Source organism: Drosophila gunungcola, unplaced genomic scaffold (genome assembly GCF_025200985.1).
Source record: "Drosophila gunungcola strain Sukarami unplaced genomic scaffold, Dgunungcola_SK_2 000149F, whole genome shotgun sequence".
Classification (NCBI taxonomy): Eukaryota; Metazoa; Arthropoda; class Insecta; order Diptera; family Drosophilidae; genus Drosophila; species Drosophila gunungcola.
This window is the reverse complement of record NW_026453310.1, coordinates 144,199-161,279: the sequence shown is the minus strand read 5'-3', so window position 1 is coordinate 161,279 and position 17,081 is coordinate 144,199. Positions and strand designations below refer to the sequence as shown.

General features: G+C 37.2%; 1 protein-coding gene across 1 annotated transcript; it reads left to right on the top strand.

Moving 5' to 3' along the window:
- The first annotated feature begins 11,978 nt into the window (after positions 1-11,978).
- On the top strand, positions 11,979-13,577 carry LOC128265737 (survival of motor neuron-related-splicing factor 30-like). The gene is made up of 3 exons (XM_053001936.1): positions 11,979-12,044; positions 12,759-13,177; positions 13,231-13,577. Exons 1-3 carry the CDS (start codon positions 11,979-11,981, stop codon positions 13,499-13,501), a joined length of 756 nt encoding a protein of 251 aa, XP_052857896.1. The 3' UTR covers positions 13,502-13,577.
- Positions 13,578-17,081: the final 3,504 nt, after the last annotated feature.

The window sequence follows — 17,081 nt, the reverse complement described above, 5'->3', positions numbered from 1 at the left end:
CTATCTGCATCGTGTGGGACTGGATAATTCAGTATGACGTCATATTTGTTGTCATCTGGAAGTATTCCTTTATCTGTGCACTTATGACCGCGAAAAGTCACCTCATGCATAAAGAATGAACATTTTTAAGCATATGTTTTTCGGAGCAACTTATAACTATTAAGTCATCCATATAAAGGAATGCTTGTGAAGGTTCAAGTCCAGAGAATGCAATAGTCATCATTCTCTGAAATGAAATTGGCGCTATTTTTAAGCCAAAAGGTAATCGTGTGAATCGATACGAGCCATTGCTCGTTGAAAAGGAAGTTATGTCCCTTGACCTTTTTTCAAGTTCTATTTGATGAAATCCTGACATTAAATCAAGACATGAAAAGTATTTTGCTCGACCTAGTTGGTCTAAAATATCATCAATTCTAGGGAGTGGAAATTTATCGGACAGTAATTTTTTATTAATCTGATGATAGTCAATTACTAATCGCCACTTTTTTCTTCGGAACCTGGAGCTGATTTTTTAGGGACAAGCAATAATGGGCTATTGTATTCCGATACTGAAGGTTCGACTATCCCGTCGGTGATTAATTTTCCGACTTGCTTTTGAATTTCGTTCACCTGACCATGTCCACCTGACATAGTTTTTTATGTAAACGGGTTCATCATCTTTCAATCTCAGTTTTTGTTTGTAGAAATTATTTGTGCTATTTGGTTCGGATTCTAATCCGAATATGTCATTATATTTTTTACATAAATTTGTGAGTTGGAATTTGAATTGTGGGGGAAAATTTTCTGACAATTGGGACAATACATACTTTTCTCTAATTTCTTTGTTTCCTTCGACTACTTCATAGTTCAAGAGTGATTCATATTTTAAATTGTCTGCACTGACCACTTTATCTTCGTTTGTTGTATTCAGTAGTCTTATGAAGGCATTTTGTGTTGTAGCTATTGTACTTGCTATATAAATTCCCTGCTCAATTTCTTGAGTTGGAATTAATACACTGTCCTCTTTTGAATTTAATTTTATTTTTCTAATGACTTGTGATCTTGCTGGCAGAAGAATTGAGTTATTGCCAGAACTGTATTCTATTGGAACATAAATTGGAAATTTTAAATTGTTTGGACTTATTATAAGCCAATCTTAAAATGGCTGAAAATCTAATTGACAGTTGTATTTTTTAATAAAATCAATCCCTAAAATGCCATCACAAGGGACGGCTAAGTGTAAGTCTACGATATGAAAATCGTGTGGAATTATGTACTTGGTAGTCTGTATTTTAATTGATGTTAAGCCTTTGGATTTAGTAATTTCTTGGCTTATTCCCCGTATATCTATTATGTTATTATTTTGTACGTTTTGAAATATATCTGAATTTTCTTTTACTATAGAGATTTCGGCACCTGTGTCTACCAAAAAGACAAGTTCTTTTCCGGTAGCCACATGGGTGAATGAGACGAATATATTCTGACTGAGATTAATAGTATGGACCGTTACTTTTTCTACTGTAGAACATTTAAAGGGGGTTCGGAGTTTCCCGACGTGTCATTGGCTACTCTTACATTGCTTGTATTGTTGTTATTGTAGCCTCCGCTCGAGTTGCCACGGCCCCTTGAGTTTCCTCTGTAGTTGCCGCGACCATTGTTTTGGTTGGTATTGTTGTAGTAACCATAATTGTTACCACGACCACGAAAATTACTTCTATAACTTCCACGTCCGCGGTTTCCGCCGCGCTGTGTATAATTGTTGTAGGAGAGGACCGAATTTGGTTGTCCAGTTGCTTCTGTGCAACTGTTTACGAATTTTGAAATTGCTTCGTTCATTGTGTTGAAGTTGCCGGCTTGCATGATAAGTTTTACCATATCAATCATGCAGTTTTTAGTCATTGCTTTTACTGCGTGCTGTGTGGAATAACTTCTTGCTAGTTCTAGTGTTAAACCGTCTGTTATGTATGCACTTTCTAAAGCCTTCGTCATCTGCTCAATTTCTGATGTGTATTGATTAGCAGTTTTATTTCGTTGCTGTAGATTCATTAGCTTTGCTGACAATACCTCTACAGTTTCGCCTTTGACGTTGCTTTTTAACTTGGCAATTACTTCACCTACCGTTGTTTCGTTTCCAATTAGATTTCTTGCTACGCCCTTTAGTTTTGTCTTTATTATAGAGACAGCTAGGCTTTCGTGTTCGCCTTTTATTGACTCTATAATATGCAATGCATCAATGAAACTGGTTAAGTTTTCTGCTTTACCATCGAAAACTGGTATAAGCTTTGATGCAGTGTTAATGAAGTCGATATTTGTTTGCGCCATTTCGAAGTTATTGTTCTTAGTTATGTTTGCGCTTGAATCTGATTCTGAATCTGTTTTATTATCTGCGTTTGATTATTTTAATTTAATTATTTAATTATTTAAATCTTCTTCCTTAATTTCCGCGTTAAAATTTTCTTGCTCCGTTTGATCTAAACCAGTTGACTCTTCCAATGTTGATTCTTCATCGGTTTCAACTGTTATTGCGGTATTAAGAATGGTAGCTACAGAGATATCTAAATTGAATTTTTCTTTTATCAATATTAGGTTTTCTCTGAGTCTTTGCAAAAATTTTGATACCCTTGACCAATGGTCGTCATTTAATTTTCCCCGATGCCCATGTATTAATATGCGCGCCTCGTTAAAACAATTTACTACTATTTCTGCGTGTTTTTTTATTGTGCTCCCTTAAATTGGTCTGTTTTGATTAAGGGATTTGTAGGATTTATCGAACTCTGTTTTTATTTTGTTCAATTTCGCATACAAATCGTTCCATTCCATGGCAATATTATCTATGTAATTTTACCATGAGGATCGTGGTTTCACCGAGTATAGAATGGTAATCCACGATCTCTTTTACTGAGACGTATGGCAAAGTATTTAGGATTAAACCTTTTATTTTTTTATTGTAAGCAAACAAAAGGCTAAATTCCAAATTGTACTTTTCCATATAGTTATATTCGAATTCAGTGATTGTAATGAAGTTTTTATGGCAATGGAGAATATTTAATGCACGCATTCTAAATTCTGGATCTTTAGTAGTTATTTCTTCAAGACAGTTATCCAATTCTATCGTGTTAAATGCCATAATTTAAACAAAAATAATTTAAAAACAAATTTTTTATAGGGGGGGTATTAAATTAAACACTCTAATCTTTTGAAAAAAAAATTTTTTTTTTTTTTTATCTTATCTAGATCGTGTGCTCTACTTAAATACTTCTTCTTTAAACATTTATTGTGCAATTTGTATATTTTGGTAATAAAATTTGCACTCAAGATGACAATGATTATTATTAAGAGTAAATGTACCCAATATAGGTCAATATTGTTTGGTTCTACTTTATTAATAACGTTAGCAGTGGAGTCCACTGACTTAACGTCTACGATTCCCATTTTGGGTAGATGTACTTCCAATATATCGGTATTATTATAATTAATATGATATTCATCAGAGAATTTATCTATTCTATTGTTATTCATTCATATGAAGAGATGTTATATGAATATACGTAAATATTCCTGTCTAGCTTTTAAAGTCTGAGGAGCACTCAGCAAAATAACGTCAACAAACAAAAATGTAGGAATTTAGTTGTTCAAATCTGATTGATTAAATTATTGTCTTGTGGCATAATCGCATAAATTTCATTTTATTAAAATTGAAAATTGGAAGAAAAAAAAATTTTGTGTTAATATTCATATAACTGATTTACAATATTTTGCTCTATATAAACCAATATCAGTTATATGTTGTTAGTATATAGCCTAACAGTGGTTAGTATTTTTCGAGCAGCGCTTTCGCGCATCGGCTCGGGTTGAGAAGTTTATAATTAAAGACAACTTAAGCATTGGCATAAATGCAGCCCTTGTTGCGTTACTTTGCTCGTTTACAAAGTATTTTGTCCAGTTCTTTGATATTTTGTTCGTGTGCTTCCTTCTCCTGTGGGGTTGTTGCTATTTTCCTGTAGTCCTTCAGTAATCGTCTCTGTTGCAGGAGTTTTACCCTTTTTCCACTCCTTTTTCTTTTGTAGATGGGTTTGCTGGACTCCTGTCGTGCCCTGTACTCAGCTATTGTGAGGGGGCGAGGTCCAACGTTGGGACACAATTCGAGGGCCTCTTGTAATGTTGGTGCGTCCCTTTGCTCAACAGGAGCAGGTGCCTCCCACGACGGTGCAGAGGGCGGACTGCCTTCCGCACTCATATGCTTCCTTCGTTGGTGTAGCCGGCGGTCTGCCTACCACACTTCAGTTTCCATCGTTGGTGCAGAAAGATTTGCCATTCCTTCCACACATGTCCTGGTCAATTTTTTTTCCTTTCCTTTTTTTTTTTGTGTTGATTTTGTTGTTTTTTTTTTTTTTTTTTTTTTTTTTATTGTAGTCCGGGCTTTTTGGGCTCAGGCGGCGCCGGTGCTGGTCATCGCACAGGCTAATTACTGTTTTATTTTTTTTTTTATTTGGCGATTGACGATTTTGGAGGGCGGCTCTGGAGAACCTAATTTTGGACAGCCGAGGATTAGGGATCGGCTTGCATCGTCCACATTGGACGGCCACACTTGTTAAGCACTGGCCCTAATTAGCCAAACTCGCCGATTTACGCATTTTGGGGCCAAAATAACGAAAATTACACAGCGCGCAGAGACAAAAATTAAACCGTCTCACTTTCTACTCGCGCACATGTCACGGTCGCCATGTAAAGTTGGTTGTATGTATATTAAACTTTATTTTCTAAACACAAGAAAAGAGTGCACTGTAATGTTATAATTTATATTGGGCTTTATTATTCCGTCCGTTTAGATCGGGACTCATTTTTAGAATGCCCACTTAAGACTAATGTTGGCTTGGCTTACAATTCATATAGCTGCACGAGCAGCGTCGCGGCCAACGCTTATGTATCTGAATATATATGTTAATGTATACGTAAGTGTAGTTAGGCGGCGCAAGCAGCGGCCGCGCATGAGAGGGAGAGTGTTATGCTCACATGGTAACCGAATGGTCGGCCGCGCATGCAGACATGCCGACTCAGCATTTTGGATGTGCATGACATTGTTGTGTGGGTCAAATTGCTTTGCACTTGAAGTGCTGGGAATATTCGGACATAAACAAATGCTACAATGTTACAGTGATATAAGCGGTACAGTGTGTACCCTATATATGAGCATACTACATAAGTAAGACCACTAACCATACAACATATAGACTGGTCATTTCATACGATTTTGGATTTTTTGCTCACAGCAGCAGGTCCCTGCACTTCGTGTGCGTTCGGGTTTTTTGCTCTCTCATTCTTATTCTCATTTTTATGCTCGCGCACTCATTGCACGAGTTCAGTCGATCAGTCGCCATAGAGACGCTTTTTGAAGAAGGGTGCCCTGCGCTTGAATTCGTCTTTGTATGTATGCGTGATCATGCATTCTCATACACGGGAGCATGTGTGCGTTTATTTCATTTCGGCGCAACAAGAATATTTTGTCTTTTGCCACTTTTCAAACTTGGTACTCTAAGAATATGGGCGTATTTACTATTGGGTTATGATAAAAATATCAATATTATATGTTATAATATATTTTATAATATTTCAGCATACATTTTATTTATTTTTACAAATTCAAATCAGTGGTAGCAGTATAATGTTTTAAATATATGTATGTATTCGAATTAATAGAAATCAGTCCACTGAGATGAGAACAGGGTATATCGCAGTCGTGTCACTTAAAACACCGACTGATCTTCAGTGGTTGAGAAAACTTCAAACTAAATCAGCTCGTGTCGATGTTTTGCGAGCGGTTGGTGCATGCATACCCTACCGACGATTGCTTTTAAGGAAAGCGGCCTTAATTCGAATACATACATATAAAACATTTTAATGCTACCACTGATTTGAATTTGTAAAAATAAATAAAATGTATGCTGAAATGTTATAAAATATATTATAACATATAATATTGATATTTTATCATAACCCAATAGTAAATACGCCCATATTTTTAGGATACCAAGTTTGAAAAGTGGCAAAAGACAAAATATTCTTGATGCGCCGAAATGAAATAAACGCACACATGCTCCGTGTATGAGAATGCATGATCACGCATACATACAAAGACGAATTTAAGCGCAGGGCAGCCTTCTTCAAAAAGCGTCTCTATGGCGACTGATCGACTGAACTCGTGCAATGAGTGCGCGAGCATAAAAATGAGAATAAGAATGAGAGAGCAAAAAACCCGAACGCACACGAAGTGCATGGGGCCTGCTGCTGTGAGCACGGGGGCCTCCCGCTTGCCGTTTTTTTGTGTCCAAAATCGTTGTATGAAATGACCAGTCTATATGTTGTATGGTTAGTGGTAAGACCGAGTCTGAGACCGATTCGTTACTGTTAGTTAAGTTGTTTATCTGAATCCTTGATAGGTCGTCTGCAACTACATTAGTTATACCTGGATTATAAATGACTTTTGGAGTGAAACTTTTTATGAATTAGTAGCTGGGTTTAAATGCGTTAACTGTGGCTCTAACCATAGTGCTTCCTCCCGCCGTTGTCCTGCCTATTTAGAGGCGGAGGAAAACGTAGGCCCAATACCTCTGTGGATCGCAGCCCGATTCAAAAGCGTGTCTTTCAATCTGCTTTGCCCCCGGCTCATGGTGCTTGGTTTACCTCGCGACCTTCGGTATCCTCAAGTCAGCCCTTGCCTCGCGCCAAAATGTATTGCCCCCGCTAAGCCAGCCAAACGTTGGAACTACTCAACAACCTGCACAGGACAGGTTATCTTCTCCAGGAACGCCACATTGACATTCTACTTATTTCGATGACACATTTTACCAGCCGTTCTTTCTTCCGTATGTATGGATATGCTGTATACTGAGCAAACCACCCTGATGATCGGCATCGTGGTGGTGCTACCGTTATTGTTAAGTCCTCCCTCGACTATCACCTGAGCGCCACAATATCAGAGACTTATTTGCAAGCAGTTGCCATAAAATTGGACTCTGGGTTTGGCAGAATTTCGTTCGGTGCTGTCTACTGTCCTGGACATCATCATTCTTGGTCAGCTCATGAATATCTGCCCCTTCTGCTGGAAGTGTTCCTATTCCTCCACCATCTTTGTCGGCTTTGAAGCCAGAAACTGCTACCCTGGCCAGAAAAGGTCATGCACTCCGCGCGTCTGGATGTGGACAAGGCAAGGTGGAAGGTGGAAGGCTGCTGTGTCAGAACTTAAAAAGTCCTCCGTTTGGCCAAATCTGAATATGGGTGCCATCACAGGTTTTGCGCTGTGGAAAACCGCTTCACTTCATGTGATTTTGCATCAAGCCAAGAAGTCCAAACAACGATCTCCAGATTAGGACTCTCTTTTGGCCCTCCTGTTGATGTGCGTCCAGAAGACGAGGGTGAGGTTCGTGATCATCTTAGAGGACTAGTTTTCACTAAGGCACCTGGCCTGGACGCGATTGACAGAAGGGTAGCAAATGCTCTGCCTAGCTCAGTCATTACGCAGCTCTGCCAACTCTTTAATGCCACCCTAGACTTTGGCCCTTTTCCAGCCCCTTAAAACATGTTCTAGTCACAATGGTACCAAAAAGGGAAAAGACCCGTGCTTCCTAGTTTCCTATCGGCTGTTTAGTCTCCTATCCACTTTTTCCAAGATTTTTGAGCGGATCATGCTTGCTAGGCGCTTAGCTATAGCTGCGTTTGACGCAGCACTTCCAGACCACATGTTTGGCTTTCATAGTCGCCATTGCACTATGGGGCCAACGACCACATTTTTTGGCCAAAACCCATTTTGCAAAAGTCGTTAAATATATATTTTTTTTAATCGCGATAAATAGAATGAATCCTAATCTTAAATGTTGCGAGCACAAAATTTTAACAGAGCGCATTACTGTTAAGCTATCAGCTGTCAAAGTCAGCTGCTTGTGCAACTTGAAGCGAGCGCTGTTAAGTCGTAAATTTTTCTTCCAAATTTAACACTAAAAAAGAAGCAAAAAAACCAATTCAAGTGCAATTTGTTGGCATGCAGTCCAACAATAGTGGTTTGTAATATGTGATTTGTAGTTATCGATTGTGACGTCCCTGTTATTTTGTGTAAGTTATAACCCTCAAAAATATAAAAGCTTGTAGTGAGTTGTTATTTTTAAATAGAGCTACAAAGTGATTCAAGCACTTTCAAACTCTAAAACTTGTTACTTGTTGTAGATTATTCAATTACTTTTCTATTCTGTTAGTATAAAAGTGCACTTTTGCGCACTTTTCTGAAATTAAACTATTTAGGTTCTAACCTCAAATTTGCAAACTCCAAGTTTTTTAACATATGGAAAGCAGAGGCGACAAAGAGTGCAAAGGAGATTGCCATCTTCGAATTTTTGAAAGCGTTAATAAGTTGTCCTTGTTCCAAGCAAGATGAGGCAATTTTGTTAAAAAAAAAGTCAAAGCCTTTGCTGCAATGTAACACAGAAGGGGGCAAAGTGCAAAAGAAACTCAAATCTTTTCAGCCAAAGGCATTCTTCTTGGCTAAGGAAACGAAGTGACAGAAATAGCATCCCTGCAGGCGGGCAATGCTAGATAACTAATTCAAGCTGCAAGTGCAGCTTTATTAAAACGAAATTAAAGATTTCTTTATTTCAAAGTTTTTTAAACTTTTTTCAATACAATTTCTGCGTTTGCTCTGAAAATAACTTCTCCCAAAAGAAAAAAACCTGTTATATCCTAACAAAAAGGTAAGACCACGCCCATTTTTTTTCCAACCGAGTATTTTGCAAAAGATTATCTTCTGAATAAAAAAAACAAAATTTTTTGTTTAGTATTTAGCAAAAAAAAAAAAAAACCTAAAAAAAGGGCGTAACCTCGCCCATTTTTTTTATAAAACCTTGCTTTTCGTATCATAGACTAAATTTAAAAAACAAAACCCGTGAAAATTGCTTCGTTTTTAAGTTATTAATTAATGTCACAAAAAGTAGTCGTTTGCCCCATAGTGCGTTGTGCTGTTGAGCAATTGCACAGAGTAGTAAATCATGTACTGGGTGCTCTGGAAGATCGCAAATACTGCTCAGCCTTCGACAGGCCTTTCACAGGGTTTGTCACGAAAGTCTCTTTTACAAACTAATGACACTTTTGCCTGAGAGATTATGGAAGCTAATCGTGTCATTCTTTTAAAAAAAGGAAGTTTGCTGTCGTTCTGGACTACGCTTAATTCGTGCTGGGGTCCCGTACACCGAGAAAAAAAAACCGTTCTCAACAGTCTCATTTCAGTATTTCCGTGCTCAATAGTGAGCCAAGAACGGATTTACTGAAATCAAGAAGACATTTTCTTAGATCAAGACTGCTTTTTTATGAATGCTCGCATACTTTCTCGTTTGTATGTATGTATGCCTGTTGTGCGAGCATTTGCAAGACGTAAAAGAATAAGGATCAAAGGAAACAAAAAACACATACATACATGGACTGCAGCAGCGTGACTTGCAGTAAATTGATATTTTAAAACTCGTGGTAAATCATTCGTTTTACTAAAGCACGTGTTAATAGTAAATTTAAACATTCGAAACACATTTATTTTGTTCACAAATAAATTAATACAATCACACTTGCTTAAATTAAATGAAAATTATTATATAAAATATTTTTTCTACATATATGTAAATAATAATAGTTATATACTTAATTTTCATTTTTTAAAAAATTAATTACTTACCGCGCAAGTATCGCTGGGCCTCCAACAAATCAAACGAGACCAATAAGTCGAACAACCGGTCACCTATTGTTTCCGTCTCCATGCTTCCACTTTTCAACACTCAATCAATCAAAGACCAAAACTACACCGTTCCGCGGCCGAAAATTTTAAAGGGAAATGACGAGGCCCGAAGTATACTTCGGTAACTTTCCGAACAAGAGAACTTCTCACCCAATTTTTATCTCTTTCAATTTATTTTACGTTTTAGACTAATTTCTTTTCGAGTTTAAGATCTTTTATTCTCGAGTTCAAGATCTTTTCTTCTCGAACAAAAAGAACAATTTCTCCTCGATTTAAAGAACGATTCTTCTCGATAAAGTGAGAAGTAAAAATACTGAAATAGAGATGATTTGCTCTTGGTTTTTTCGTTCTCAAATTTTCTCGGTGTAAGGAAGCGTACTTGAAGCGTCGGATCTTCAAAACCCAGTTGCACGCGGTACACTCCTGTACACCTATGCAGATGACACTGCATTTCTTGCAGTTGGTAGTACCTCATAGTCTGCCTCCCGACGTGTCCAGACATTTTTAAATTAATTCGAGTGTTGGGTTTCTCGGTGGAACATTGCACTGAACCCCAAATTTGCTCTCCGCCCTGGTCGTTCGCTTAGCCTCTACCTCGTTGTTGGAAAGGACAAATTGACCGCGAGTGTGGCTCAGCTAGATAATAAATAACTTGCTCGGTCACAGTCATCTCTTAAATGGGTACAAACGTGCATAACAAAGGCGCTCAGGAGGATACTGGGTGTGAAATGGCACCATTGTGAAATCGAAAATCGTGTGTTGTTTCAGGACACAGAAGTGCCGACGGTTAAGGAGACAATTTGTAAGTTTTCAAATCGATACAGAGATCGCTTGCAGGATCACACGAACCGTCTGGCTAGACGCCTTGCTACACCCAGCGGACCGGTGGGTTATTAGCTGTGATAGACAAAGGCGCGTCTTTTAACAACACAAGAGTGCTGACAAGCTTTTACCTGTCCTGCACTTAATACCCGAATATTTGGGATCTTTGAACACTTCTAAGCATACACGAAAACAAGGACTATCCTTGTGGGGCGTGTAAAATAAATTATTGACAAAAAAGAAAAAAATTCCACTGGAGCATTAGCATTTAGTTAATGCTACTCCGACATGTGAATAAAACGAACAGATGATCTGGGTTTGTTTACTTTTGAAATAATAGTAGTTAATCATGTCCTGACCATCTATGCAGAAGACACTGTAGCTACACTTATATACATTATCCAATCGATTCAAAGTAAACTCCAAGAGCTGACACGAATCCAAAACTTTAACAAATTACTGATTAAACAAAAGTCATTGTAAATGGCTCCCCTAAAAGTAAGCTTTTTGAAAGAAAATGGCGTTTCCCAGTAGAAATTTGTGCTTCTATATTTCTTAAATAACCATGATATTGATAACAAGCTCCTTTCGGAAAACCACCACAAAATGTACATCACTTGAAATTTTCGTTTCTGACAGAAACATTTATGTTCTGGTGGTTCTAGAGGGTCTTTGGTTTCTCAAAAATACAATTTTGGAACGACGGGCTTTAAGTTAAACCTAAGGCAGCCAATAAGCTACGGTTTATTAAAAAAACTGGTTCCATGCTACGATTTTATGCTGCCAAAGATGACAAAAAAAAAAGTTCATTAAGGTCCTATTTGAATTAGTTAATATTGCAAATTGTATGTTGAATAATTGCACTATATTTTCCCTAGTATATATTTCTAAAGTGAAGCTATGAATGATATTATCGCGATAGTATCAATGTTTACTTCGCAAAATATCAAAATTATCAATTGTTATACTATCGGTGTTTTTGTAGTTTTATTTGTGTGTGCTGTGAAACGCCAGAAAGATATTTTTAGAGAAGCATCTAATCAGATTTTTTGTTTTATTAAGAGCTCCAAGAGCAGATTTTGAGTCTGCGTCGGCTTTGGCAGCGTTTGCTGTATTGGTACCACTGTGTTTGATTCTAATCCACTAAGCAAACGAACAGTAATTTCTGTATCCAGGTTCGATGTCGGTTGCTGCATTATTCCTGCAGTGCTTTGGTGAAGAATGACCCGTTGTTGTAACTTATCACTGAACATAAAATTTCTCGGGGTCGTGGTGTATGGTATACACGGAAAGTTTTGTCGGGTGACTGGGTTTCGAGCAGCAATTTTTTGTTGTCTTAGACAAGTTTTTAACTCTAGATAGGGCAGCCTTTATAGTTGACAGAGTGGTTTTTATATTTTTTGACAGAATGGTCCTCCTTATTTACAGGGCAGGTGTCAGTTGGATGTGCATCACCAGTGGTAATGCAGAATGCGTGCAGAGTTCAATTAGATATCCATGTGTCCATATCCCTGGCAATTCGTACAGTGATTCTACGGTGCAGTAGATATTGCAGCTTGTAGATTCGATGAACGTAATTTGTATACCCGTTACTCGTAGAGTAAAAGTATTTGTTGAAAAGTATGTAACAAGTAGAATTAAGCTTTTTCGAACACGACACTCTTAAGTATATATATTCTTGATCAGATTCAATAGCCCAGTCGATATAGTCGTTTCTGTCCGTATGAACGTCCGAGATCTCGAGAATAATAAAAGCTAGAGATTTGGGATTTGATATGCAGCGCAGGTTTGTTTCTAAACGTCACTGAATAGTATGAAAAACTGAGTTCGATTTTAAACTGTTAGTGTCGTGCTCTGCCGCTGCATAAGATAGGGTCGTTGTACCGGGGGGTGCGGTCCAGATTGTTGGTAAGGTTATACGGGTCGAGAAACGGGTCTTGGACACTACACGGCTCATATAGAGAAGAAGGCGTTGTTACTGATTGACAAGATCCGAAGTTGTCTTGTTCTTGTTGCCAAGTTTTGCTCATTAAAAAAAAAGTTTTTGGGTCTTACACGTTGTTGTTTTGGTTTTTTTTTATTACAATTCACTATTTACATTTCTTTATAATTTTACAGAAAAGTGTTTGTAGATTCTGATTTGTACAAAATATTATATTAAAAACATTTGTTCTTTTCTAATTTATAGGTCGAAGCGGCTCTTCAAACAGATCCAGAAAATGATGAACTATTAAAACTCAGATGTGACCTTCAAGAAGTTATTACCCTTACTCGAGATCTGATACAAACCCAATTAGAAGAAAAGCATAAATCTTCATATGTGGAACCGTCTTCAACTAAAAAAGCGTCATCCAACTATTTTGACGACATTGAAGCTGCACTTTTAGAGGCCGAAAAATTAGTCTCTGCTGCCAAAACTTGGAGGATTGGAGACAAGTGTCAAGCTAAATGGAAGGAGGATCGTCAGTACTACGACGCAACTATTGAAGACGTTACAAGTAAAGGGGAAGTCAAAGTAATTTTTGATGCCTATCAAAATCGATCCACTACACATGTCCACGAGCTAAGAGAACGAACTACACGCAACGAAGTGTTTCCTTCAAACAAGTATTCATTTAAAAACAATATCAGTAAAAGTTAGTAACACATTTTTCTTACAGGCGTCACAGGCCCAATCAAAAAGAATATTTAAAAAAACGAAAGCAAAAAAAACAGCAGCGTTTTAAAGATTTGGAAGAGGAACGAGAATCAGACAAAAATAAATGGCTTAATTTTTCCACTAAAAATCAGAAAAAAACTGGACTGAAAGCGAAAAGTATATTTGCCTCTCCGGATAATGTAAGCGGCAGAGTTGGAGTCGGCACATGTGGAACAGCAGGAAAAGGCATGACTGATTTTACTATAGGCGAGAAATATAGAAAGGGTCTTTAAACTGTGAATTCTATATGTTTAAAAGCGCTACAAAATAAAAGATTCCAAATACAATGTAAAAAATTAAAAATAAAAACCGACCCCAAAGTGCTGGTTGTCATAAACTTAAAAATATGGTTTTATAATACGGTTATTTATATATATAATATATTTAAATTATTCGCTTTTTAGGAGTTATATGAATTTCATCGGAAAAAAAGGTTTTTTAAAATATTTTTTTCATAAAAATTTATCAAACTTTTTATTTTTTAAAAGATTAAAATTTATACAAGAAAAGAAGCTAGCTTAGACAAGTTTATATACCCTCAATTACTCGAACTATAACAAAAATGGAAAAACAGCATACTTATAATTTTTTTTATTTTCTTTCCCGATTATTCCTATGGGAAAGTACTCGTCCGATCCGGCTCGTTCCGACTTATAAATTACCTGAAATAGAAAGACAACATTTTGGAAAGTTTCACGCAGATAGCATTAAAACTGAGAGACTAATTTGCGTAGAAACGGACGGACGAAAAGACGGTCATGGCTAGAACGGCTCTCTTAGTGATGGTGGCGCATTTTGGCTTCGGACGATTTTGGTAACGATACAAGATGCATCGGCGAAAGCACATTCGTAATCGATCTTTTCTCCAGTTTTTAGAACATGGGGTTGTTCGGGCCTTTTAATTTCTCTCTGTTGCACATTTTCTATGATTCGTTAGTCCTGCACACATGCTAGCGCGTATGTTTTGTCTGCATTTTTGGGTTTCCGCAGCATTTTGTTTGTGTACATTTTTGTCTTCTCTTTTTTTAACGCGCTTTAATAAATGATAAAAAACTTTAAATACCTGACGATAGAAATACTAGACACCCAAAAAAAGCGGTGCACTGTTAGGAAATTAATAAGGTAAATTTAAAAGTTGAAATCTAGAACAAGCACATATGTATTAAGTGACTCACTCTGGTGAACAATTTCAGTTGATCAAGTTCGCTCACAAGTTTCCATTGCTGAAATTTTTTTTTGGTTTTCATACTTGCTTATTTGGCCTATGTTATTGTAAGCATCCCTCTTTTCAAAGATTATAAAAACAGTACAATGTCAAATGGCATATTATTTAAGATCATACAAATGTTTATTTATGTAACATTAGGAAAGAACTAGTCAGCAAATAAACAATTATGCGAAAAAAGATCATTAAGCAACTCCTTAACTGATTAATTGAGCAACAGAACTGAACAAGTGAGTAACTGAACAACTGAACAAAACATCATATTGGTTGACAATGTTGACATGCTGCAAGCAACCAAATCTCCTGGGATGAAAGCTAAAAAAATTTGCAGACTAAAAGGTATAAATACAAAATCAAGTTGTCTGTAATTTGATTGCAATTTTGTAAGCAAATAGTTTTAATTATATATTCTTTAAAAAATTTAAATTTCGAATTATATCTTAATAAAATAATGTTCCGATTGTTCCCACGGAACAATATGATATACTATACATGGTCGCACTTCTTTGTGTGAGTTATTTTATACTCTTCTTGTCGGCCTCTGCCGCCCCGCTGTGCTGCTCTCGACCACTGATATACCTGTGCTGAACATACTTTGTAAGTTTTGTTGTTTTTGGTTAAACTGTTCTGCATTACAAAGTGAAGTTTGAAATAGTTTGCTTATATTCGTTGGTTACGACAGTCTGTGTTTTAGTTGCTTGCGTTGAAAAGTATGTAAAAGGTAAAAGAAAGCGTTTCCGACTAAATAAAGTATATATAATCTTGATCAGGATCAATAGTCGATCTAGCCATGTCCGTCTGTATGAACGTCGAGATCTCGGGAACTATAAAAGCTACAGGTTTGGGACTTGGCCTGCAGATTCTAGTAGTTCCTAGGCAGCGAAAGTTTATTTCAAAACGAAACACTCAAACGCCCACAAAGATTGTATGTACTGTCACTCTGAGACATGTTAGATCCTAGGAGTTGGACTCTCTAATCGAGCTAATACCTTAAAAGTTATGGGGTTTTGAAGTCCACCACCGCCATTCTGCCGCGCCTCTGCCGCTGCTCGGCCGCTGCTGGCCGGTAATCGCTGCAGTAGACCTGTTAGAGGGAGGTTTTGGTGCTGTACGCCCTTAGCTTCTAAATGATTTCGAAGCTAAGACAAAAAAGAAAAGGCCCGTGGGAGTCAGTCCTCCCAGTTGAGGCCCGACTAGTGTGCCATTTTCTTCTTTAGTTCCCTCTTCTGCTCCGTCTTCAAAAAAAAAACACCCCGCCTCCTTTCCTTTTAAAATACATGTGGCTTACTTAGTAAGCTGACTAAATTGTATTTTATTTGTGTTGTATTTTATTATAAAATGTCATCCTAACGCTACAAGTTTGGAACTTATAAGTTAATGCGCTAGTCACTAAGATTTGCAAATATTACAATATTACATGATACTTAAAACTAACTTAAGAAAAAATACTAAAACTAATCTAGTTGGGTCTCTTTTAGTCTCATTGACCTAAACACCGCGTAAGCTTGAGGTGCCCGTACCTCTCCACTTATTGTATGCCCCGACATGCTGTAATATTGCGTCTTTGTTGTTTATTGGAAACCATGGTTTTTCAGAAGAACGAAAAACTTTACTACGGACAGTTACGAGACAGTTATATAAATAACAAATGTGTTTGTAAAAGAATAACTTGTTCCTCTACTTCGGAAAGGGAATATATGTTTTTCCTCGTGGTTTGGCTACTTGGTTAGAAAAATAAACCGTGAGTAACCATCAACCAGCAGAAAAAGCAACGAAAACCTATTAGTGCTTTTATTTAATTTTGTTTAAAGAAATCTATTCGAATAACGCAACACGCGTTCAACGGTGGCTGAATACAGTGAACTATCAGAGGCCAATTCGGATGCTGGCTTAGCACCACCATATTCCTCCTGAGACCGCGCCTAATAGCGCTGCCTAAAAGCCGTAGCACGATCAGCAGCTACCCAGCAGCCTAATTCGGCCCAACAGCCAGTACAGCAGAGCAGGTGCAGCAACAGCAGGGCTACCCAGCAGCCCAAATAAGCCCCAATACCCAGTGGAAATAGAGCAGAGCAGGTGCATCAAACCCAGGGCTATCTTCAGCAGTTATACTAAAGCCTAAATAGGCCCAACAAGCTGTCCAATGTAGAGCCGCAGCCGCAGCAGCATCAGCAGTAGCTGTTGCTACTCATCCTAACCCTACCTCAACATAAATCTAATGCACGTTGTTGCAATATTTTTCTCAGTTTTATAAGAAAAAAATCTACCTAGTATGAACATAAATATTCGATAAAAAAATGTAATAATTAAAATTAGAGTTCTTAATTTGCTGTGGTTATGAAATATTAGAGAGAAAAATGATAGGCAAAGAGATCAACGTTGCTGCTGCAACTTGGCGAAATAAATAATATGTGAATGTGCTAGTAAATGTGTAATCCCGCAGTTTAAACGCGCAAATTTTATAAAATTCATATCTAAAATCTTAACGAAAAATAATACACAAAAATTAAAAATAAACAATATTGCCGAATCAAAACTAAAACATTGTTAGCTAAAAATAAACCCGACGACCATATAACTAAATAAAC